General features: G+C 45.8%; 1 protein-coding gene across 1 annotated transcript in view; it reads right to left on the bottom strand.

The window, feature by feature from the left end:
* LOC101167217 (exostosin-1b) overlaps positions 1-24,226 on the bottom strand; it is a 135,054-nt gene extending 110,828 nt beyond the window's left edge. The window contains exon 1 of the mRNA XM_023959609.1: positions 22,465-24,226. Within this exon, the coding sequence (XP_023815377.1) occupies positions 22,465-23,402 (938 nt within the window). The 5' untranslated portion in view covers positions 23,403-24,226. The remainder of the gene's footprint in view (positions 1-22,464) is intronic.
* Positions 24,227-25,944: the final 1,718 nt, after the last annotated feature.

Raw genomic sequence — 25,944 nt, 5'->3', positions numbered from 1 at the left:
AGGCGCTGCTGGCTCCGTGGGAAGCCCGTGCCATGGAAAACACTGCTTCCTTAGTGGGCTTGTTTTCATCGGGCGGAAATTACGGAACCGGCAGCAGGAGGAGATGCGCAGGGCGATTCGGGTCTCAATAAATACTCCAGTGGGCCAGAGTGGTCTTCTGCCGGGGACTTGACGTCCCATGGGGAAGGTAGCAACTTTCTGATAACAGACAGAAGTTGCTCACAGTGTATTTAAACAGTCACGTATGTATCAGAGGATGTTCGCTTGGCCGTTCTGCATGTCAATCTAGTCCCGTACTTCTAGGTGAGGATTTTGATTCGCTGACGGATTGTTTAGAAGTACTTTTTTATTTTTTTGGTTATTTATCTTTGCTGGCCTGCAATCTACCCTCTTGTCCTTGAAGATCGACCAGTCGATCGCGATCGACGTAATGAGCACCCCTGATGTAAGAGAACTCGTTCCATTTATTCCTCCTAAATGGAACTGACTTGGTCTGTACCAAACAGCCCATTTTCCCACACATCTTCAGCTAAAGATCTTCCCATCTTCCCTTTGAAGGACCAACACCACACTACTTTCACTCATTACCACTAAAGGCATTAGTGTGACTCATGACCTCCAAGGACACGTTATAGGAAGACAAGGAATGACGGAACGAGGAAAAAAAGCCAGACAAAAGCCATCGCCCACAACAGGCAGCAGAAAGCTGAAGAATGTGACTTCTCGTAGGTCGGCTGGGCCGGGCTTTCCGCTTTGATCCCTGACTGAAGAGAAAGTCGGATTTGCCGGCGCAATGAGTGACAGGCCTGCAAAAGCGTTTGGTGCTTGGAAAAGCCAGGCGGTAACTAAGGGATTGTCTGAGTGCAGAGAAAGAGAAGGAGAAGGAGGACAAGGAGCAAGGGGGAAAAAAATCCCATTCTCATTTTTTCAGTCCTTCCTTTTCCCCCCTCCACCATCAAGTCACTTCAGTGCCCAAAGCCTTCCAGAGGGGTTGTGACGGTCTGAGGTCTCCAAAGGCTTTTGCAGGAACCGCTGCAGCACAGCCAGCAGCAGATTGATTCCCAGACAAGAGGGGAACAACAGCAGTGACATGGCATAACGAATCGATAAAGGGAAGCTCCAACTCCAAGACGGGCACAGGACTGCTGCTGCGGCTCCATTCAATCCCTCCCAGCCGCCGGTTTCCCTCCAACGCTTCAGTTGCAACATCCCTCCACTCCCATCATTTCCTTTCTCGGCAGACTTCCTTTGAAATGCTAAACAATAAGGGCAAAGTCCACTAAGTCGGGTTTCCCCTCGAGAAAACAGTTAGCCTTTCCCGGGAGGCACTCGACACGGGCGGAGGGCTCGCTCCTCCCAGCCGAGGAGCGCTGACGGACGAAAGAGTCGGCAAGTCGGCACGCAGGAACCAGCAGTCGGACAAACAGGAGGAGAAACACTCATACCTAAAACAATCATTTAAGGTTCCCATGACTTTTATCACATGCCATCAGGGAATGCTCAGCTTCAACTGAATAACTACTTTAAGAGGAACAATCTGGTCATGTGGCTCAACAAGTGGAGTTCCACTGGTTCAGAAATCTGTCTTCATATTTTATAGGCACTAAACTGACCTGCTTTCTGCAGTAAACCAAGTGATTTTTAACAAATTACAAGACAAATAATCTGCTGCTGCTTCTTTAGATAGACAGGGACCAATTTAAAAAAAGAACATTTCCAACTGTGCAGCATTTGTTACTTAATAAATAATCTGTACTTGGACTGAAAAAAGCACGAATAACTTTAAATAAAAGCAAAGAACCAACTATGGCAACTCTGTACCATAAAAAAGTTAGGATAACATGTTAGGCGATGGATTATATGAGTTTGCTTCATCCGACTTCCGTTAAAGTCCCACTCTGATCATCCTTTGATCCATTTACAAAGTGGTCTTTCAACTACTATTATATTTTCTAGGATGTACTTTCTGCAGAATAGCAGGAGTTCATTAGAAATTCACCTCTGAGTTTTGGGCAGGACTGTTGGTGTGGAGCAAGCCCGCCTACTTTTCCCGTCATCCATCTGTTTACATGCTCCCCCCACTAGCTTACAGCCCCCTCACAACCCCATCTTAAACAAACGGGGAGCAATATTGCAGCTGTCCAGCCGTACAGTTTGGTGCCAGATGTGAGCTCGGACGAGGAGCAGGGACCTTGTGGCCCGCCCAGCGTATCTTCTACTTTACTTTTCCAACTACATTTTTTTTTGTCTGCTCCTGATTCACATCGACTTGGATAAAAAAACAGAATTGTATTGCAAAATGCAATTTTAAGCCTAATTTTCTTTGTAATTGTCCTCCGTCATGAAAAAAATGCCACAAGGACTTGTTAAAAACACGAAAACCATGAATTTTATCGGACTGGGTCTTTTATCAAACTATATTTGACAACAATTACATTCAATGGATTCATTGTGTCATGTGTGTACTATGTATATGAGTGCATATATGCATATTTATGATAAGGAGCACCTATAATGAATGGATGTCTTCATATATATATGTCATTTTATTTATACTTTTTCTCTTGTTTTTTGTAATTGCTTGAAATCAATCAATCAATCAATCAATCACTCAATCAATCACCTAAAGAAAAGATGCATCAGTTTTTCTGAAAAAAGTTAAAGATAATAACATTCTACTGTTTCATTCTTTCTAACCCACTGTCTGGCTTTTCCTCTGCCTTAATGAAGATGCAATTAATACCCCAATTATACCCCACAAAAGTAGGAATGGGTGAAAATGGCTTAATCAATGGGAGCATGGGAATGTGATGACAGGAACCCCCTGGGAAGCAGAGAAAAATGGCATTGGGTGAGGTCTGGTTAGTGGCGACCACAGCAGTCACAGCAGCTGTTTGCCTGCAGTGTGTTGTGGTTTTAAACAAACCCTGCTGCACACGTGGACACATACATCCACATTTCTGCACAAACATAAACTCTGTGTCAGTGTTTGGGTCAGCGGCGGGCCGAGCCTTTGCGGTCTGCTGGGGCTCGGCAGCACACTTGCTTTCTGTTTGCGCTCGCGGCCATCCTGTGGTCGGCCGAAGCCGCCAGCTGAGCTGAAGATTTACATCCTTCCTGCGCATTCTTGACTTTAGTCCCAGACCGATGGAACATTCATTTCTGTTCTCGCACGTTGATCCGGTTAATCTTTTCTTTGGACTTTCGTCCCCTCCCAGGCTGTCGCCCAACCCTGCGTCAAGCAGTCATTTCACGTGAGAGCCGGTCGGCCAGCCTGAACACAAACTGTAGCTGGCACGGCCCCAGCCGAGCATGACGGATACAATAACCCCTGCAGAGAAACAAGCCATGTGCTAAATTACTGCCACAAATGTTCCTCCATCAGGATGCAGCGCGCCCATCAAAGCCGCTCTGCTACCTCAGGTACCGACTCTCTGTCTCTTGCATAACTGCGCCTTGACCTGCGAGATTGAAGAAGAAAATCTACAGTTAAAGCGGAGTGGAAGTTTGGAAAATTGGTGCTTCGCCTAAAAAGAGATTGAATTCTGTTTGCCTTCTTGGTGCAATGAGCGAGTCCAGACTGAAAGAACACAGAGATAACCAGAGATAACGGGTCGTCAGCTTCTGTGTGCAGGTCCCAAACACCACAACAAGTGGGAGGCCTGCAGGAAAAACACTAAGTTAAGGACTGAGTGAGTCTCACCAATACTTTCCAGAATCGTTCAGATTCTTTCGATCCACTCGATTCGATTCAAATTTGAATTTACACTTTTAAACATATTTGTATAGAAATGCATTATTAATCTATATATATTTTGAATGTTTTTTATAATAATCTGATACAGTTCTCATACTGTAAAATGTATTAATGAAATAAAAAACCAATAAGATCGTTAAAGTGCTACAGGATTTCTCAAACAGAGAAGCTCTAACAAAAATGTGCAGATCATTAACATTGTAAAAGCTCTAAAATAACTCGTAATACAAAATAAATGTTCTCTCTCTCCTGGAGGGGGTTTTAGTTTGGCCACTAGGTGAAGCTCGCGCTATAGCATCACACTTTATTCCAGAAGAGTTGACCAAAAAAGGTGCTTTAGATCACAAAGTCTTTCCGTAAAGAGTTTGGGAAATTCCTGCCTGTGAGTCTATAAAACTGTTTATTTAGACCACAATGAATGTTTAAGTCGACTGAGCTTTAGTCGTCCTATGGGAAATCCCATTATACGTTAGCATCAAGCTGGCGGACTTTGGCTTTACTGCTGTTATGCGTCGGTCACTGGAAAAGAAAAAGGCATTAAAGATCCATCTCTGCTTTTAGGATCGATAATTGATGTATTAAGCTTAGATTGATTCAGATTAGTTGATCAATTTTATCAACCCAGCACTATTTAAGGTGTAAAGAAACAAACCGGACTGCATTCGATCAATGCAAACTCAACATGTGGAGAAAAAGAAGCAGCGTTTGATGCTAAACCTGCATCTCAGTGGTTCATTTATAGATGTTTTGATGCCGCAAATATCAGATCTTTATTTGGTTTCTCAAGTTGTTGGATTTTTCTAGTAAAATGTGTGCAGAATAATCTGATGTTCTTAGTCTGGTAATGACACTTATGCCATGGTCTGGGTGAAGACTAAATTCTGATTGGCTGCAGGGTGTCCATTAAAAAGTGATAATGAACACCTGCAAGGGAAGTTTCCGTCAAATCGACAAAATGTTGTATTTATTGCGCTTGTCTAAACGCCAGTTGTTAACCAAAACATCTGTAAACAATTTTCCTTCACTGGTTAGTCCTCAAATATCGGCTTCAGCAGAGTAAGCAGCAGGTTCTATAGCTGTTACTATGACAACGTGTCAAACCGCATATTAAATCGCTACATGTGAAAAATGTTAAAAGTAACATATTATTAGTACTTGTTAGTATTATTTCAATTTTCTTTTTGTAAATTTAAAATTAATTATAATTAATTTCAATTTTTTTTTGTAAGTACCATACCATGGTATGAGCGGGATAATGCCCTTTGAGGTGTCTATCATTAGAAATGAATAAACTTGTCCATTCATTTCTAATAGAATCGTCTTTTTTGTATCCATTACTTATCTGATATTTAAATATCAGATGAACTTGTGTCCATTTCTATGCAAAAAGCCAAGACTTACTGGTGCCTATCCACGTTTACCTGATACGATTTGTTTATCTTACACACTTGTCTGTGTAAGAACAACACACAGGACACAATGTCACACTAGAGTAGATTTGTCTTTCTAAGACCACTGCCCCCCCCCCAAGCAAAGTACAAACAGAACAACGTCAAGAATATTTTGCAGACTTATCCAACCATCTATCAATTTTGAGTATTTTCCACCACCATGCAGCTTTTTCCAGACATATTAGTCACCCAATTAGCAAATGTAACACTAGGTTCACAAGTTACAGCATTACACGCGTGCGTGATTTTCCAAAAAACAACAACTAAACAACCCATAATTGATTCCCATGTTGACTGTCAACTTCCCAGAATCCCAATGCTCCAACCTGAACTGGCGTGTAAACAGAATCAATGTCGCCTTCCAATCTGAACGCATGGTGTAACGTCCGCATCAATGCCGCCTACATCTGCTCAGATTTGCAATATCAATGCATGCAAAGCAGCAGCTATCTTTGCTTTTCATTCCTATTTGCTTGTTTAACTTTCCCAGATTTTGATAGCTGGATTGGTTTGGGGAACGTTAAGCCCAAAGATAAATGATGTGGCTGCACTTCATTGTTTGTGGGAGTTTCACCTTCATATAATCCTGTGAATTGAAAATCCTGTAAAAAGACACCAACATCTCTTATGGGCAATAAACAAGCCGCTCGTAACGCTCAGAACCGGTCATTTGCTTCGTCGTGGAGAAGCTCCAACCTCAAAATGATACAGTATGCACCTGCCAGTGATGCATACTTGGAAAATGTCAGGGCATAAATTAAATATAAGCCCTTTACAGCTTTTTCCCCACGACTATACATGTGTATATAAACTCACTTTTTGTGCAATAAAAGAAAACACATCCAAAATAGGACGTTAATTGAGACTTTTTAGACAATTTTTTGATTTTGGGGGAAAAACTAATCGTGTAACTGTATTTCCCCGTGAAATATTTCATAATCAGTGAAAGCAGCAATAATTTGCAGCATGGTCAGACATCCACACCGATCGGATGAAATGTGCAGGATCAGTCAGACTCCTGCCGCAGGTAAAGATGATTTATTTTGACGTCAAGGGTTTGTTTCACAGCAATTAATCTGAGGAAAGCAATCATGGGAGGAAGGAATGAGAGTGAAACTCTGCATCATTAGGAGGAAATCATTGGTGTTTTAATGCTCAATACAAATGAGAGAAATAATACTGGATTTTAATCAAATCTGTATCAGAAAGTGTGCAAAAAGGTCAATAACCAAATGTTTTTACATTACCCAATGCAAAAATCCAAATAATGTTGTTTGAACCACATTATCATGAATGGATTCCATTGCCATCCACTGGAACCGTGCCTCCAGCGCTGACCACTGCTCGGTAAAGCCCCTCATACATGCCCTTCCTGTCCTATTGATTAATAAATGCTTGGTGCAGCATGCAACTATTAACCGACCCATTAACAAAAGCTTTCAGACTCTGCGGCAGGAGTTTGTCATTTTGCAAAAGAGGAAACGGAAAGTTCAGGGCAGCGTCACCGGACAGACCGCCATCCCCAGAGGCAGCTCAGCCGGCGCCGTGTGGAGTCGCCGTACTCGTACAGGTGGATTCCCGCTCGGCACATCTCGATGACAGCACATTAAAGGAGCGTGAATTACAAGTGCTGTGGGTGGCCACATGCCAGATGGATGGATGTCTTCCCTCTCCTCCCATGTTTGTTTAGCGTGCACACGCAGGGGCATCCATCCGTGTGGTAACATGCCGATAAGGAGTGACAGCCTGACACGCACGGCCTTGATAAGGTAATGCTGGGTAATTCTATCTGACAGTCACTAACTAGACAGTGCAGTTTGCTACGCTAGGAGTCCGACCTGACGCAGAGGGCAGGTCTGAAGGAGAATCCCTCAGGAAAGTGAGGAAATGCCGAAAACTGATCGATTTGTAGGCTTTTTAACTTTATGGGTCTCCCCCATTGACTGTATAAGAGACCTGGAGCGAGTGAGTGTGATTTACTTCTGGCTCCAACCATATGAAGCCAATTCAGACGCCATTTTTTCATGGAGCCAGAAATCGTCACTAAGCAGTGATTGGTCCATGTCGGCCTGGTCAATGTTTCCATGACGACCACTCTCTCCATTAAGCCGTGGGCTTTTTGGAAGACCACACCCCTACCACTTGAAAGCAGGCTTCAGGTAATCTGTTAACCAAATGTTTCAAACGATCAACATGGGAACACCTACATTTATTGAATGCTTCTGGTTGGTGGGTTTATCGCTTGAACAACTTGAACCATTGGAAAAATATCATGAAAAAAGAGGATTATCAAGAACATGTTAAAAAAATTATCACAGTAAAGGCCCGTACACACCGGGACGAATATTCGCCAGGCGTTATTCGCCAGCGTTTTTCGCCACGTTTTTTGTGTTCACACCCAGGCGATTTTCGCTGACGATGAGCCGAGTGAACATGCAATTTCATTCCCTGACATTAGATGGCGCTTAATGTAAAACAGAAATACTCCTGTACACAAGGTGGCGCTGCGCAACTTTACGCTTCTTAAAGTCGCTTTTCGCTCAGAAGAAGAGAGCAAGTATTTACGCGCTAGTCAGAATCATACAAAGAAAACATGAATATTTCAAGCACCAGTTGCTCCAACTGGTGCTTGGTTCGGGGATATTTTAGAATGTCCGTCTTTATTTCTTCGCGGGTGTGTAGATGCAACTCGGCGTCTATCTTCTTCGCTGGTATGTGTGCTCAGCAAGGCAGTTTTGTGTTTGAGCGCCCCCAAGTTGTGTTTTACTGTAACTTCAGAGGCTCCAGACACGTGTGCAAAAGCGCCATTCTCATTGGTCGAATAGATTTCGACGCAACGCGTCAAACCAAAAAAAACGAACCCGAGGCGTTTTTTAAAAAGTGACAATTTAACACGTCACGAGGTCACAAGGCGTTAAACGTCAGCGAAAATCGCGTGGGAATTTCGTCCCGGTGTGAACAGGCCTTAAGAATGGTTCTTCTGACCAATAGAATGAGTGAGTAACAGCTGTTTATTCCTCTATTGAAGTCTATGGGATCTTCCTGTTTGGAACCCCTGGGGCAGGGTGGAGGGGGGGGGTCACTCTTTCCAGTTCTTCTTAGATACAGTCAACGGTCAGCACCAATTCACCCACTGGACTCATCACTTAGACTTGCAGATGGAGGAGTAAATGCAGATATAAATGCTAAATCAGGTCAGCTGAGACGCCAACACTTATGTCAAAGGTTGAATCCAAATGGCTTCCCGACCACTCTGGCTCCCTGTTGCTCCAATTGTTGGGGCATTTGGAGCTGTGGTGGTGTCCCAAAAGTTTTTTTTTTAAAGAGGGGCTGTAGAGACTTAGGGCTGGGTATCCCTCAGATACCCTGAGATGGAAATGAACACATTTCTTCATGTGGGCGTGCTCTGAAGTTTACATTTAAATGTAAATCTTGACTCTTAGTTCTTTTATAAAACCGCGGTCATGTATTTTCTGAGCGCTGGCAGCTAAGCACTAGCGCAGATAACCGGCAACTATTGATTGTCATCGAGTGGTAGTAGTGTCTGAATTTGAAGACACTATTTTTTTATACATCTCTCCGCTTGGAGGGATAAATGTAGGAGTAGGAAGACGCCGTTGGGGTAGGGAAGCAAATCGGATGTGCCCAGTTTTCCACTGGTGTCTCTACTAATTAGTTAAAATATAAGATTAATAAATACATTCTGAATTAAAAGAAAAGAAACTGAAGATGTAGCGCCTTCTTGAAATTCTGAATTCATTCCATTCTCTAAAAGTTTTGTTTCTTTTTGTTTATTGTGGACTAACATAACACCTAAATGCTAAAAAAGAATCAATTTGAAAGTTTTCCAGAGAAAATAAAAAAGCAATATGCATAAGTAACAAAAGACAATGTATTTTATTTGATTTCTGGAACACTCCATAAAAAGCAATGGTCCTTTCTATCCCTCTTTGTTCTTATCGCCTTTAGTCTTTATCTACAGACCATTCAAAGATGGGATAACGGGGTAACGGAGGAGTGTTGAGGGACAGAACTGGGTCTGTTGTCACAGCTCACTAAAAGACACATTTAGCTAAATTATTCCGAATGCACTTAAAGGAAATGAGCAAATTCTTGCGAGCATAAGCAAACATGATTTTGTGAAACCAAAAGAAGCAATACGCCTAAGTGCACATAAATCCTTTAAAATGCTGAACCAAACAAATGGAAACCATACTCTGAAAACTGATGAAGAGTTCCTACCGCCCTCGTCGGAACAGAGCTCCACGCAACTGCAGAAAAACAGCAGGAAAACTTTTGGGGCGGGGATACCTGTGCCGTCAGGCTCACGGAAGAGACCAATTGGTTTAGGCAGCTTTGAAGTGATTAGTAGACCAGTAGATGCTAATCCGACTTTTGCTCTGCGATTATCCTCTAAACTCTTTCACTCCTTTTAGTCTTTTGGTTGTTCACTTAACCCTTGTGCTATCCTACGGGGTCAAGATGACCATTGACGTGTTCTCCCTACCATGACAAAGGTGGATTAAGGTGGAAAGATTTCATGTAATCCATGGACACCAGTGAAGATCACAAATCATTGAAGAAAAAAGGTTCAGAGCACTGTCTAGTAGGTCTAGATGACCCAACTCCCAATGGTAAAGTGCCTAGGATAGCACAAGTGTCAATGAGTCGCCACAGTGTATCGTCTGCCTCCATCCTAAGGCAGCGCGTTTCACACAGCCACCATATGCGCATTTTCCACGTATGAAATTTCAGTCTTTCGTGACACATGCGTGACACACGTAATTCATATTTGTTTTTATTGCGCTCGTCATTCGTAGATGTGCAAAGATCTCGTGGAAACCAAATATTTTGAGCTGTTCAACATTTTTTCTTCTGTTGTTCGATTACGTAATCATCACATATTTAGTCAGCAATTATTTTGTAAATCTTATGAAATTATGCAGGATTTTTGCAAGATGCGTACGCAAATTTGAGGATTTCCACGACCGTTCCACGTTTGTCTAACCGACTTTTCATGCATGTACCACCAATGTATGACTTTTATATCGCATATACGGCGCACATATCACGTTGAAATTTCGCAATTTACACACGAATCACAAATGAATCTCATATAAACGGTACAATAATAACGGGCGGTTCTGTTCTTCTTCACGTGGTTTATTCGTACTTCTTCTGTGGTTTTAATGTGGTTCACTCCTGATGCATCTGTGAAAATGTCATGTAAAGAACCACAACTTTTGTCATTATTTCCAATTATAATCACGAATGACCAATTTTCATCCTCCGAAAAATACTATTATCCTGAAAATATTCTCAGTATTTCAGGAATGTCTTTTTTTCCCCCCTGTGAATGCAGCCTGGCTTTAACAAGCTAAAGCTCTCATATTCAATTATTCACATAAGTGTGAGATCAAAAAGCCGTCAAGTGGTGATAGAAGCTGTTAGCACAAAATCACAGAAGATATGAGAGCAGCGTTTGAGTTCAGCAGCTTCCAAGCGCGCCAGCGTCAAGGATGGAGTCTGTTCTGTCGGCTGCTGGCTCAACAATTCGCCAGGAAAGCCGTCAAAGCCAAAAAATTCACACGTTTAACCGCACAGGTTCACGTGAGCGAGCGGAAAGGCATCCGTTAATGAAGTGAAGATGGAATCAAAACACCTGAGAAGAAACGTCGACTCTTCAGAAGCTGAAAAAACCTTCAACCAAAGACACTTGGGAACTGTGTTTATCAGTAAATATGCAAGAATGACTTCACATGTCAATGATAACAACTGTACTTCAAAATAAAAGCCTCAGTAATAAATGTAATCAAGAGATCCGATATAAAACTGCTTTTCTGTAGCTGGTCCTGACTTATTCAGGCAGATTTGAAATGGGACAAGCCCAGCAGACGTCTCTGCAATCAGAAAATAAATGTAGTAACGACAGAGCTCTTAGATCTACATCCCTTAACGTCCTGAAAGCTTCAGCAGCTGGGGAAACCAAAGCCGTTCAGCTTTTCTTCCCTCCTTTAGGAGAGGAAATTTGCCTGTTCCCGTTCCCAAAACCCTCCCACGCACCTTCCCCAAAAAACGTTACTCCGATCCAGCATTGCCGTCCGCTTTGTAGCTGCTCTGGTCCCGCCTCAAACTGCACGCAGAACGCACTTCTTGCATGATGAACTTCCTGTGCCGCTCAGACATCAGTCGCTGTTCTCCGATCTCAAGTGAAGTGGAATTTCTCAGAGTGAAAAGAGAGTTCGAAAAGAATGTCGGCCAAATCCAGAGTCTTCCCAAAAAGGATGAGGAGGATGCTGTGGTCCAAGCCCGCATCAGCACCACACAGGTGTGTTAGCAGGCAGCTGAGGCCGCCTGAAGGCCTAAAAGGGAGAACTTTGACAGCATAAGTGAAAGGGAGCTCACACCCGAGAAGCAAATACACACAAGCACACAGCTCAGACTGGTGTGGAAATGCATGCTTGTCTGGATTTCTGTCTGTCCTCCTGCAGGATTCAGAGCAAACAGTGAACAGAAACTGACAGCGAGCCTCTTCTTCCACTCTCCTGACAAATTATACACAATGCAACGCAAGCAGATCCTGACAATAAAAGCCCAGGAGGTCTATAATGCTCCTAGTCAGCGTTGTGTATTAGCAGACAGTAAGATATGTAGCAGTGACACCATATCATGGCTTTGTGTATAAATAGCAAGGCACTGTAGACAGAATTCTCTGCTCACTGAGACACATTAGGAACTTCTTGCATGTTTCATCCAATGAAATCACACTTAAGAAAAAAAAGTCTGGATCCAAAATGTCAAATTCTTAAGGGATGTATGCGCTCCTATACCAAATGACACTTCCACCAAACACACACAGGTCCCACTGCACGCTTCCCACTGGACTCGACTTTACACTCCTTTGGGTGGGAAACCAATAAGGTTTGACCCAGCAGACTAAGATTCAGGAAAAAAAACGCAAATTTAAAACAAAAACACGAAAAGAAAATGTTATGAAAATCAGACATTTGACAAAAATACTAAACCAGGGGCGTCTGTCTGATTAAGACAGATGAAGAACTTCTGACTACAGAAGTATGTTTGTTGTCTTTAAAGAGTATCTTTACTTCTGTTTTTCAAAAATCCAGAAAAATAAAAGTAGAAAAACTGATTTGGATGGTCTGAAAATGTTCTTTTTATATAACGACTGGTCCAAATCACAAACAAAGAACTTGCATCATCTGCATTTAAAGCTTTACTGCCCTGATGTCTTTGGTAGCCTGTAGAGTAAAATGGTCAGGCACATTTAATTCTACGGGCGTGCTACTTGCATGCATATGTGTATGCATATCTTTTACATCCCTCTGAAGAATGTACTGTGATAAAAGTCACCTGTAATTTATGCTCCATTTTCTCCATAAACAAAGAAATTCTTGTCAAAAATTCGGGGCTAAACATTATTAATACTACGGGCATGCCCGTAGTATTAAAAATACATAGAGTAAGATGTTTAGGGCTGCACGGTGGGGCAGTGGTTAGCGCTCTTGCCTCATAGCAAGAAGGCCCCCAGTTCAAGTCCCAACGGGAACCAAAACACCAATGGGGGCCTTTTCTGTGTGGAGTTTGCATGTTCTCCCCGTGTATGCGTGGCTTCTCTCCGGGGACTCCGGCTACCTCCCACCGTCCAAAAACATGCTTCATAAATTGCCCCTGTATGCATGCTCACTTCCTACCAAACAGCTGTTTTCTTAGTCCAAACCCCACACCATGAGACTTTGTATTTTTGCTAAAGTCTAATTGACTGGTACCTGGGAACCGGCGCTGTCTCATTACCGTTGTGAGGAAAGGGAAGCCGCTGCCTTACCCCTCGCCGCCTCACATCAGGGAAGCAGCGAGCACCTTGTCTGGTGGGGGGGCTGCATAGGCAAACTAGACTTCCAAAACAAAGTGCTGTCGTGTCACAACTTTCCGGGAGAATAAACACTTCAGTTTACCTCCATGAAGGAAATATAGCTTGTTTTGCTGCTGTGTATCCTGTTGTCTTGACTGCCACCTGATCTTTTTGCGTCTCTCCTCCGCCTTGATGTTGCAAGCACGATTCCCTGGCTTTACTCACTTGGGTTTCTCCTCTTTTGACAGAAAAGCGTTCGGGAAGAGGCCAAAAGTAATGATGCAGCAGAGCAAACAGAAAAGGTGTCTTTTGGGTTGATGATACAGACACAGAAAATGACAAAACACTGATATGAAAGCCATCAGAACTGCATTCCTGTAGTGGATTCTCCAGTTGGGTTCAGGTGCTGCAACGTGTGAGAGGAAATAAGGGCTAAAGCCTACGATACTGCTGTTACTGCCAGTGCTACATCCATTTTTCCATACATATCTGTATCTTTTCCATCACTAATGTAGAGGAATGTATTGTAAAGGTCATAAAAGTCACCTGTAATTTGAATAAATCCTTGTCAATCATTCAGGCCAAACTTCACCCATTCGGACCAACCACCAACACAAATTCCACTTCCTGTTGAGGCAGGTTTAGAAACCAAAGTGACTTAAGCAGGTAGCCTCTAGGGGGGCGTGTTACACATTCCAGTCATTGACTGTATCCAAGAACTGGACTGAGTTGAGTGTGAGATCATCCATGTTGGAGCCAAAAAACGTCAGTAAGCAGTGACTGGAGTGTCTATGACGACCCCTCTCGCCAATCAAGAGTGAGCTTGTTGGAAGGCCACACCCCCTAAACGAAATTCTGTCTAACGTTTTGAACGTTGATCGCGGGGGCTAGCAGACTCCGCCTACTTTTATTGAGGCATCTGATTTGTCAGTTTGAAGCTAGTCCAAATACGGGTGTGGTCTTTTAATGGACGGGTGACCAAAATAACCGTTCAGGTCAGCTTTAGTGGGCGTGTCCCAACAGTTGACCAATCAGTTTGCCTCAATGGATAATTCATGAATCCTGATTGGATTAGATTTACCATTCAGTAAAATTTGATTCAATTCATGTATTTTTCAAATAACTATTTAAGACCAAATGACTTGGTTTGAAAAAACACTTTACCCATGACTAATCTGAAGTGACTCAATGATCATCATTTTAAGTCAACAATTTTGCCCGAAAAACAGTCGAAGAATTTACTTTAAAGCAAAACTAATTTACGGATTTGACAAATCAATTTGGTGTTTTCTAATTAAAGATCAATCTAATGGGGATTATTCATATTTTTATTACGTTAGAGGACAGATTTGCTTTGAAACAGCCCAATAGAAAGCAACAGGGGTTTTGGCGGACACTCCGCCCATCTACATGCGGCCACCAATGACAACAAATTCCATCCACCTCTGACCCCAGCTCCTTCCCCTCTCCTGTGAGCGTCTGATCTGCTGAGGAGCATGTCGGAGGAGGCTGTCGGCGGCTGGAGCTGTGCAGAGCATCAGGGGCCAGCAAATAAAGCCGGACAAAGAGGCTGCTGAGAAGGGGGGGTGGAGAGGAGTCCACCACCACCGTGGAGGGAAAGCTGGGAAGTCAACAAGGCACAAGCGCTACTTCAGGAACGAGAGGTAAACTTTATCACAATGAGGGGGGGCTCCCACTCCCCCACTCCATGAGAAGAACTCAAACAGAGCCGTAAAGAACGGCGGGGCAGACGGGAAAGAGGCCGGCCATCAGCCTGCCAGATCTACTGCAACAAAACCCTCTTTCTCTGCTGAAGCCGTGGCCCCCTAAACACCGCTCCATGAGCGCATTCTTCACTGACATAATGCTTCTTTAAGCTACTGCCCTCTCCAGAACCCCCACTCTTTCCTCCTATTTGCCCAGTGGTCACCCCCCCCCCCCCCCCCCCCCAACCACTATATAAATCTAAGCCCCAGAGGAGGGGTTAAGTGTTTGTTTTTGTGGACCCGTTCAAGTTGACGTGGAGCGATCCAGCGCGGCATTGACGTGCCGTAGGTGTTTGCCGAACGGCCTTTGAGGACCATAAAAGCCCCTATCCCACCCCCCTGTTGCAGTTCAAACACCCCCAAGGGCATGTGAAGCTCACAAGAGGAGACATCAGCACTGCTGATAGACTGTGGCCCAATCAGAGCGCCTCTGGTTCTTTTGTGGACGGAAAAAGACCTTTTCCTGCTGGAGGATTGGTGTGACTGAAGCAGCCGCTGCGGATCTGGGTCGGTTTTTACCCTTCGCCTGCTCTCAGAACGGAGCCTCGGGTCATCCATGCTGACAGACAAATCCCCGGGGGCAATGGGACCACCACCTCCAACCCTCCACCCCTTCTGCAGGAAAACACTCCAATGTTTAGCAGCAGAAACCAACGTCCTGCGTCCTTCACAGACACTTCCTTAACGTTAAGGCAGCAGATTTAAGGAAAGCAACCTTGATTTAAGGTCAACAGACCAGAAACGTCGTTTGGGGCTCCCATTTTTAAAGTATAAACTCGATTTGACTTGTGTTTCCTCATCCATTCCTATACAACCTTCCATGGGCCGGACAAGCCAAAAACCTGCAAGACCTCTGTGAGTCGACCCCCATGCTGGTACTTCTGACTAATACTTATGATTATCCATCCATCTTCTATTCCCGTTTTGTCCCTCTCGGGGAAACGGGCTGCTGGAGCCTATCCCGGCCATTTATGGGCGAAGGCAGGGGACACACAATCACACAACTCTCGACAATTTAGAGGAACCAATTTACCGATGAAGCATGATTTTGGACGGTGGGAGGAAGCCGGAGTCTTATGATTCCATAAATACAGAACAATTGACCTGTATCTCACCAGAATAGCCATTTAGACGTTAAAAATGCTCAAACACTGTCTCTCCAAATAAATGTCAGAAGTCACATTAGCCCCGGCCCTGCAGATGGGCGCCATATTCTCTTTTCATCCTCATAAACACAGATTCTAATGAGAGCCAATCACACGTCTAGCCTGATCATCAGCCTCAGCCGTACCCTGACCTGTCTGGTTCAATCAAACTCCCCAACGAGCGTTTTCATCGGTTTGACCCGAAACCCCTTAAACTGTCCCTTCAATAAACCAGGGTTGGGGTGGGGGTCTTCTGAAATGACAGCCCTGAGGACAGAAGACATTTTCGCGGCTCACTCTTTCCATTCCATCATACGCGACAGCCGTGAGGAAATGAGCGTTTTTAATGGGGGAAATGGTTCCCGGGGCCCGGCCCCACTGCTGTGCTAATCCCCTCACTCATTTTCATCTTTGAGGGGGTCCTGGGACGCTCCGGCCTCCTCCACACCTAGCTAGCAGCTGCTGTGGAGAGAGGAAGAAAAAGCCCCACCCCCCACATTCATTCTTTTCTGCTCCTGCTTCCCAACAACTGCCCCCCCCACCCCACCCCCCACCCCCCTGGAGGCCAGGGCAGCCCGGCTGTGCTGGTAATCCTTCAGTGAATGTGGGTCAGTGATCGTGGCTTTGCCTTCGCCACTCAGCGAGGGGACAGACAGTTGGGGTCGTGACCTCAGCCATCACACACAGACACACACTTGTAATCGCACACTTGTGTGTGACGACACACACACCGCCATGGGAGGAGGAGCACAAACTGATGTGTGTCAGAGTTCATCATGGAGGACACGACATTTGTGACCCCAGTGGTTTTAGTAGAAATTGTTTGTTTTTAATCTATTTTTTATTTGTTTCCTTTACAAAAATGCTGCCTGCTCCCCAATGATCCACCATAAGACATCATTTTCCACTAATATCCTTCAACTTTTGTCACTATTGGTTCTGAGTTGTGGGCAGGACCGTTGTGGAGGAGGGCCCCCTTCCCGTCACCCATACCTGGGAAGTCTCAGTCTACACTAGGGGTGCAACGATACGCTAAAATCTCAATTCGGTTCGGTTCAGAGATCATTGGCCAGGAACGATTGAAGGAATAACAGAAGTCCTGTGCTTTGCAAACCTCGTCGGGATAGTTTGTATATTTTGATGACCAGGTTTGAACGTCTGTACCAACGTCAGGTACAACACTTTTTACTTTGGTATGTTGGAGGACTGACGCAAGGCCGTTACTGAGAAGACGACGGCTAAGAGAAGTGTTTATGACAAAGAGATTGTCAGGAAAACCATTTGAGAAGCAATGTGGATAACATTAAATGTTGTTTTAATGAGCCTGCTTTCATCTGACCACATTTCAGTGAGTTGCTGTGCATCATCGCTGCTCCAGGTTGGTCCGCTTAGGTGTATTCAGACTAAAAATTTGTTCTGGATTATGGTAGGGAAAGAACTCTGTGTGTCTCACGCCATCACTACCGATGTCACAAAAATGGCGAGCAATATTGGAGCTATTCAGCCGTACAGTTTGGATCCAGAAGAGGAAACCAAAGACGTAAATGAAGCTATTTGTCTACAATCGGATCCATCGGAATGGAGCAGAGCAGGGAGGTTTCCTTTTTCCCCCCCATCTGCTCCTGATTTACGACGGTCTGAAAGAAGAGATACTTGTAAAAATGAGGTTAATGTCCTCCATCATCAGAAAAATGTCACAAGAGGTTAAGAACACCATTTTCATCAGAACGGGTCTTCAACACCAACCAAATAACTGCCGCTAGGCCTAGAAAAGATGCTCAGTAATGACACAAACACTTGTCACGTAAGTCGGTCATCAAAGCCTCGGCTTCGGAGAAAAGACCGCGCCCACGTGTCACATCCCAAACACACACGCCGCCGTAATGAGAGGAGCGCCGAAACCAAAGTTGGAGGAGATCTTCTTGACAGATAGGCACCCTGATTGGATGAAATCACAAACAGGTTAAATGCAGTTACGGGCTCAAATCCGTTTCTGGCACATGTTCCAGAGCAAAATATCAAAGGCTCCCAATTACACCGCGCCGCATTCAAACCAATTATCCTCCACATCATTAACATTCTCCATCAGACGTGTGGTACTTTATCTAAGAGAGAGCAGGCCATCATGAAATATTCATGATTTATTAATCTGACAACAGAAACACAAACAATGGCAACCCGGGGCGCACGACACCCTCAGCTGACAAACAAGCGCTGCCCCGCGCCGTCGTTCAGGTGAGTGCTGCCATTTTCCCTCCCAATCATAGTGTCTGACGGAGATAACATTGAGCAAAAAGGAAGTGGCGTCTTCACTCGGCACGCGTCCGCCTACCGTCTGCCGTTCCGTCTAATGGCGTGTCAGCAAATATAAACAATAAGACAATCAAACGGAACAAAAAAAGCATTAAAAAAAACAAAAACGAGGATATGGGAAGAAAGATGCAGGGGGAAAAAGGGCACAGCGGAGTGCAAAGAGATCAGATGATTTTCTCAAGTGTGGGGAAATTTTCTGCTGATGACACAGTGGCTGAGATGAAAACGCCGCGGCGCTTGGCTTATGTTCCTGTCATTGACTCCTAATGGAAGGAGGACAATAAAAAAGAAAAAATCCCAACACAATTTTCTGGACATTTCTGCCCTCCATGAGGGGGGGGCGCGTGCTTATCTCCCCCATCTCCTCTTCGCTTGTCCTACAGACGTTTTCTCTTCTAAATCTTCTCTTCATCGCGTTTGTTTTCAATCCCCGGGTGACCTTGAGCGGCGGCTGCCTGGAAAGTAGCTAAAGTGCAAAGTCAATACAAGTCAACAAAGCTGGTTAAGTATTAAACAGGTGGGCGGATGACACGGCGAGGAACCAGAGGAAGGAGCTCAAGGCAGGAAACGGGCCAAACGTTACCCCCCCCTGCAGTTATAATGGATTACTCCAAAAAAAAAACACTCAATGAGTTTTAGTGCTTCTGATTTCTGCCCGTCAGAGGAACGGGGGGGGGGGGGGGGGGGGGGGGGGGGGTCCCCACACTGACCCACATGAACCATGCAAACACAGATCAACCCACAACAACATCCAACAAAAAAAGAGGAAACGTTGATTTTGCATTAGTGAAAGTAGAAACTTTAATATTCTATAATGGGAGCCCGAAAGTAAAAGGACCATAAAATTAATAATAATTCTAAAACACCACATTTGTAAGTGCTGCCCACTGCACTCTCCTTGGATTATTGTCAGCAGCTCTGAAAACTCAGCGGATAATGTACCGTTGAATGGGCCCTTTCATCGGGCCGGGCCATGAAGTGGACTATAGTGGCTCCAATTGAAAGCTATTACAGCTAAGAAAATCAATTGGATAAATGTATGGAGCGTGGTGCCTTTGTGTCTGCGTGCGGCCCGGGCGGGAGCCTGCTTAGGCACCGACATCCCAACCCTCAGTCAGCCCTGCAGGCACATTCCTGAGAGCAGCACCGAGGAAAAAACGGCAGGGTCAAAGGGCGGGAGAGGACTGGCGTGGAAGCAGCAGCATCGACGGCGAGATGGCTTAGCGTCCAAACATCAACGGATGGCTTAAAGTCCCGCTCCGAACATCTTTTGACTGTCGTTTTTAGTTCAAAATAATCAAAAAACAACGTATAGAAATTCACCTCCGAGTTGTGGGCGGGAACACGAACGCAGAGCAACCCCGCCCCCCTTCCCCTCACCCATCTTTCTGTCAACATGCTTTCCCCGCTATCTAACATTCACGGTGCAACTAAAACAGCGACATCAGAGCTGTCCAGCCGTTCAGTTCTGATCCAGATCCGAAGACGAGGAAAACAAAGATTGTTTGCATCAAAATGGGGCGGAGCGGGGAGCTTGTGGCCCCGCCCCAGAGTATTTTCTTCATCACAAATACTATCTTTATCAAACTAAACTTTTTTGGCTGCTCCAACCATTTGAACAAAGAAAAACTCAACAATCATAAACGTCATTTCTTTCATTTGTCCTCCATCAGAAAAATGTGTTACAAACAGCAGAAACAGGATTTTCCTCACAGCGGCTTCTTAAGACGTCTTATCTTATACAGACGAGACATTTAGATGTCCTTCGTCTGATGACGGCAGTTTTCCCGATAATGAGATATCAGATGAAAACAACCCCACCCCCGAAAAGCCGATAAGGTCTCCCACTTCTATTGCAATCATTTTGCTTTTGTACGTCATGACGGAAGTTGTGTCAGACCCCAGAGTAGTGACGCGTATCCAAGGTAACCGTCGTTTCTTCCACTGACTGTATATAGAAACCGGACTAATTGGCCCCTCCCCTCTGGCGTTCCAAACAGGAAGTGCATGCAGGCTTTCAAGTGTTTGGGGTGTGGCCTTCCAACAAGCTCACTCCTGAGTGGCAGAGGTGGTTCCCATAGAAACTAAGACCGATTTGAACCAATCTGACGACAAATGGCTCCAACACGACGACATCCGCTCCCCAAAAAAAATAGAGATAGCTAAATTGACTTTATTTGCCGAAGGAAATCATTTTCTATGGATGACATCAAAGTCCCTCGCTCCAGTTCTCATCTACAGTCAACGATTTCCTCCTTCCATTTATTTTGCAGACGTTAGTTCCTAAATTAGCGATGCGAACAGCCGCCAGCAGACGTGCAGACCGGAGGTTTAAGAGAAAGTTTACCGAAATAAATTGGATAAATGACCACGAGCATCTCCACGACCCGTTTTAAATATATCAACACACCTGCAGCAGGTGAAGCTGCAGCAGGTGAAGCTGCAGCAGCTGCAACAATCTGCTCTCTTTGTTTGAAAGTTTCCTCTCTGAGGCATAAAAAGCTTTGGCATCCAAGTAGGACCTCTGGCTTGGCAGAGCACCATCGTGAACAGCTAACAGCTGCTTTCACACATGTGTGCATTCCTTAGTCTGCAGCGCAGCGTCCCCACAGGGCACCACCTGCCCCCCCCCCTCATGACTGAGCCTCTGGAAACGAGGCACCAGCAAACATCAGGGACCCTCCGCTGCACACAGATCCTTTCACCTCAGAGAGCTGCGTCAGGGTTTGCGCGCGGCGTGGGTTGGCGCCCTGAGGGGCTTTGAATGCTATTAAAAAGAAGTCAACAACTTTATTAAATTTAAAGGAGGTTACTTAATAAAAGCCCCGGCAAATACTTCAATTTATAGGACACACTGCTGCTAGAAGGAAGCACAATGAACAAGAATGTATTACACTTTTATGCAAAACGAAAAAAAACGATGACACACGCTTTGCTAGAGAGAATGGACGGCTAGAACTCACGTTCCTGGATCAATGATCGTCATTACAGAACCAAGATGTTCTGGAGACAAAGCTACCCGGGGGAAACGGGACGGACCCCTTTGGGGAAAAGAGCCGCCGACGTGGGCCGTCCAGGGACGGCTGGAATGTCGGATAATGGATGACATATCTCCAGGTGATGAGGCGGCCAAAGCATCCACAGGGATGAGAGAGGGGGGGGGGGGCAATGGGGGAGGGGGAGGGGTGACGAAGGCAAAGACAAGTGCATGCTTGTGAAATTTTAGCAGCTCCAAGCAGAGTTCATTCTGAGTTCATTCTGCATCTTCCCAGCGGATCAAACTCAAATCTGAGCTGCGTTGGGTTTCTGAGAGGAGCCTCCGGAACCCAGCAGACCGGGACAATGATCCAAGGAGCCTCCGGAACCCAGCAGACCGGGACAACGAACCGCCACGTCACCGGCCCGCACCTCCAACCTGAACCAAACCGCCCTCTGGATTCAAATGCAGCATTTACAACTGATTTTCTCAGGAGGAGTCATTAATTACCACCTTGACAGAACCAAGACTTCCAAAATGAGAGGTGATCAGCTGTCCCTGGGGGCTCAAAGAAATGATGGCACTAACTCCTGCAAATGAAAGTGGTAATTAACTCCTTAGGACTGATTTATCGGAACTAAATTGTTTTATAATTGGCTCAGCAGCAGCAGTGTTACACCCTGGAAAACTAAATAAACTCCACTTTGTGTGGGAAGCAGGCGGGACAAGGTCACTTCAACTCTGATAATAATTTCAAAAGCAAAGAGGGGGGAAAAAAAAACTCTGCTGGTCAACTTTCACTCAATTTGCACTGAGTACAGGGTGCAAATCAAACGTGTCCATGCATATCCTAGTAAAAACGCTCCCACTGAGTGGAGCTGGAAGGTGTTCAAGGCGGGTGAATTCCTTCGTGGGAAAGGAGGGACTGATGGGGGAGCAGGGGATGTCCAGGGAGCTGACACAGTGAGAAAGGAGTAAAGAGCGGAGGTTGTTTGGAAGGAGGGGGGGGGGGGGGGGTGGCTGTCTGTAAACTGAACTTTTCTTAAAAGTTCAACTTCCCATGACTCCTTAAGTGGTCATTTCTGAGCATTTTAGCAGCTAAAATGCGATGCGTAAAGTTACAGCACAGGTGGCCGTTTTACGCGCAGAGTTCGTGCGTAAAAGCTAGAAAAGAAGCCAACTCACTTGTCATATTCCGCGTTATCCTTGTCACAGCGCGCGTCCTTGTGCTTCTGCCAGTCCTTGCCGTGCTTGCAGGTGGTGAGCAGCACCACATCCTCCGCGTTGTGGACGTGATATAAGGCATTCCGCGTGTCCGAGCCGATCCCCGTCAGGTAGCGCTTCCCCTTGAACACCAGCATGTACTTTCTGAAGGGTGGGATGGAGTTGTACTTCAGGAAGCCCCTCTCCCCTCCGGTGCGCAAGTGCTCCTTGGAGAAAAGCGGGATGGACACGTCGAAGTTGGGCCTGAAGTTGTCGGTGCTGATGCTGGCTTTGGCCAGCATGGCCTGGCCGATGTCGAAGCCCAGGTCCTCCGTGTAGTCCGGCCACGTCCCCGAGTACAGGTTGAAGATGAGGTGGTTCCGGCCGTCGTTCCACAGGGGCAGGTTCTGGACCTTGGTTTTCAAGTTGTGGACGTACTGAGGGGAGAGCTGGTCCCGGTCCAGAGTGTCCAGACTGAGGACGAACAGGCACGCCTGTCCGGGATCCGCGGTGTAGAACCTGGAGCCCTCGATGCTGGACAGGATGTTCTGGTAGCTCTCGGAGATCTTCTCGCCCTTCTGCGGCGGGTAAACGTAAACTTTGAATCCGTTCCTGTGGCACGCGGAGAAGTCGAAGCAGGAGTCCATGCGGCAGCGCCTCCCTCTGTAGGCGCTCGTGTTCGCCTCCTTCTTCTGGCGCGGGGACGTGTGCAGGTTGAACTCCTCCGTGTCCTCCCGGTCCCACGGCTGGAAGCGGTGTAACGGGTCGGAGTAGTGGGGCCAGGGCTGGTCGGAGCGGCGGCTGCGGTCATGCCGGCTCCTCCTGCCCGCCGCCGGGAGCCGAACCCCTCCGAGGCAGAAGAGCAGCGCGAGGCACGCGCCGGCGGACAGGACGATCAGGTAGCGTTTTTTGGCCTGCATGTGTCCCGGGAACGGAGGCGAGTCGGTCACGAGGAAGAAGAAACGGAAAGTGGCCCCAAGTTAGGCTCTCACAGACCCCGGCGGCACCGATCCATCCCCAAGCCCCCTTCTTCTGCGTATTCGGTTCCCGAGTCCAGCGGTTGATCCGGTGCATGTGGGCGACTGCCTCGGAAGTGCTGTCCCGGTCCCGCGCGGCTGTGGACTTTCAGCGCATGGCGGAGCGCCGGACGCGGCGCTTTTGGCGCACCTACAGGGATCCGCGCTGCCCGGACGCTCCGGGACTCCTGCCCCCCCTCATCCAGGCGGGCTGTTCGGGGCTTTTCATTCAGAGCGGGGGCAAAACCGGGGGGCGGCGGGCTCCCCCCTGCCTTGGAAGTACCGCGCGGGTTTGGATGTTCGGAAACCGGCAGTGACCACCGAGGCTCAATGATCCGCTCCGCAGCCCTCCGTCACTGCCTCATGATCCGGTGTGAAGGAAACCCGAACACCGGGAGGGGGAGGGGGGGGGGGCGAGCGGAGCCGGGGGAGGGGGCAGCTCAGTGCCACGGTAACCTCACGAATCCCTGCATTTCTCCGATTTGTCGTCTTAAAATCCTCAAAGCGCCGCGGGGAAAAAAAAAATTCACAATGAATCACAGCGCGTCCACGGAGAGCCGCGCGGCGCGTGAAGTTCTCCCGCCGATCGAGCGCTGAGTTTCAGGCCGGTTCATCAACCAAAAACGGGTCGGAAAAGACCGGAATCCTCGGTCCGAGTGTCCAATTACCGACTGCTCAGTTGTTCCGAGAGTTACTCGCTAACATTCCAATCCCGACACGACGGCAGCTGACGTTACGTCCCACAGACGCGCAGCGGCGCCGCTGATTGGTCCGTCCGTGGGAACGGAAGGGGCGGGGCCTGCTGGAAAGCACCCATTCATAACCGGAGTCCTCCGCGCGAGCAAATCATCTGAGGGGAAGTTCATGGAGGAGAGCCGGAGATGTGGCCGAGATTGGAGTTTTAACCTGAAATATTCACATTTAATGAAGTCCTTTCAGCGTAAAAGCCTCACTGAAAGCTGAGAAATAGGAAATTGAGTTTACCGTTTTCCCTTACACCCTACAGCTGTCACTCATGATGCCTGTTTATCACAACAGGGAGAAAAGTCACAAAAAAGATCTTCATCAATAATTGTGTTTTTGTTTTTTCAAAATAAACTTTTAATAATCAATGCTCTAATTCTTCCTTTCAAACCTGACACTCTTACCACACTCGGGTTATTTTGGATTTAAACGAATCCAACTTGGGTTAGATTGAACCATGGAACAAGTGATTTGTTAATCATATACATTTTTTCTTAAATAATGCAGTTTTACACAATTTAAAACACATTTGTGGGTTTTTTTTGCACTGTCATCTATATTCATTTTTATTATGGCCCGCAGCACTCACAGAGTGCAAGGACCATATTGTAACTGGTACGAGGGTCGAACACTCAAAAAGTCCAAAACGTCAAAAAAACGCGTCAAAAAGCCAAAAAATGGGGTCAAAAGTCGCCCAAAGCACACAACGACACGACAATTGTGTAACGCAACAAAAATACACACACACACGCACAACACCAACGCAAAAACGTAAAAATTGTAGTCGCAAAAATGACGACAAAAACACAAAAATGCCCAAAAAAGCCCTCAAAAGACGGGTTTAAAGCCAAAAAGACATGCCCAGCCTATAGTAAAAGACAGGCCGCATTGAAATACATGGGAAATCCTAACCGCAAAAACTTCTATATTGTTTCTGCTTCGTTTCATTATTATTTTTTTTTTTTTATTCTTCTTCTTTCTTTCTTCCACTTTGAGCGAAAATTTGACCCCCGCCACATACCCGAAAACTCACCAAAATTGCCACACAGCTGGGATAAATTGAAAATGAATTTTCGGCAAAGAGAACGTCACCCCCCCCACGATGATGACATCACGGCGAGCGTCCCCGTAAAAAAAATGAATGGGCCGAAAATCGTTTATGGGGCCAAAAAAAAATATTTTGAAATACAGTTACGAAACCAAAACACATGTGTTGGAGATATCCCAAAGATGTTATGAAATCATTATGGGATGGCCACACAACCTACGGCTTGGCGGCCATTTTGTGGCGAACTCAGAGAAATGGCGATTTTCGTGTTTTTTCACAATATGGGAAAACGACACTTTTGTTCAAGCGATTTTCACGAAATTGCACACACATGCCACAAACACGATTTTACAACTACCAAAGAAGTTTTGTTGACCTTTGACCTTGGGAAGGGGCGGCCATCTTGAATTTTCATAAAAAAGCACCTTTAGTAAGGTATTCAAACGAAAACTCGTCCTAGGAATTTTCATCGATCTTTTTGAAACTTCTTGGGCATCAATGGCAATCAATTGTGGACAAAATGTTGGAATTAGAAGTTGTAGATTTTGAAACGCGTGCGCGTGGCGAATTCGCAACCGTCGCCATTTTAGCTAGCTTGCACATATTTTATCGGAATGTCGTGAAAATGAAATATACGATTCCCTGGCCCACACT

Source organism: Oryzias latipes, chromosome 11 (genome assembly GCF_002234675.1).
Source record: "Oryzias latipes chromosome 11, ASM223467v1".
Classification (NCBI taxonomy): Eukaryota; Metazoa; Chordata; class Actinopteri; order Beloniformes; family Adrianichthyidae; genus Oryzias; species Oryzias latipes.
This window is presented reverse-complemented; position numbering and strand designations above follow the sequence as displayed.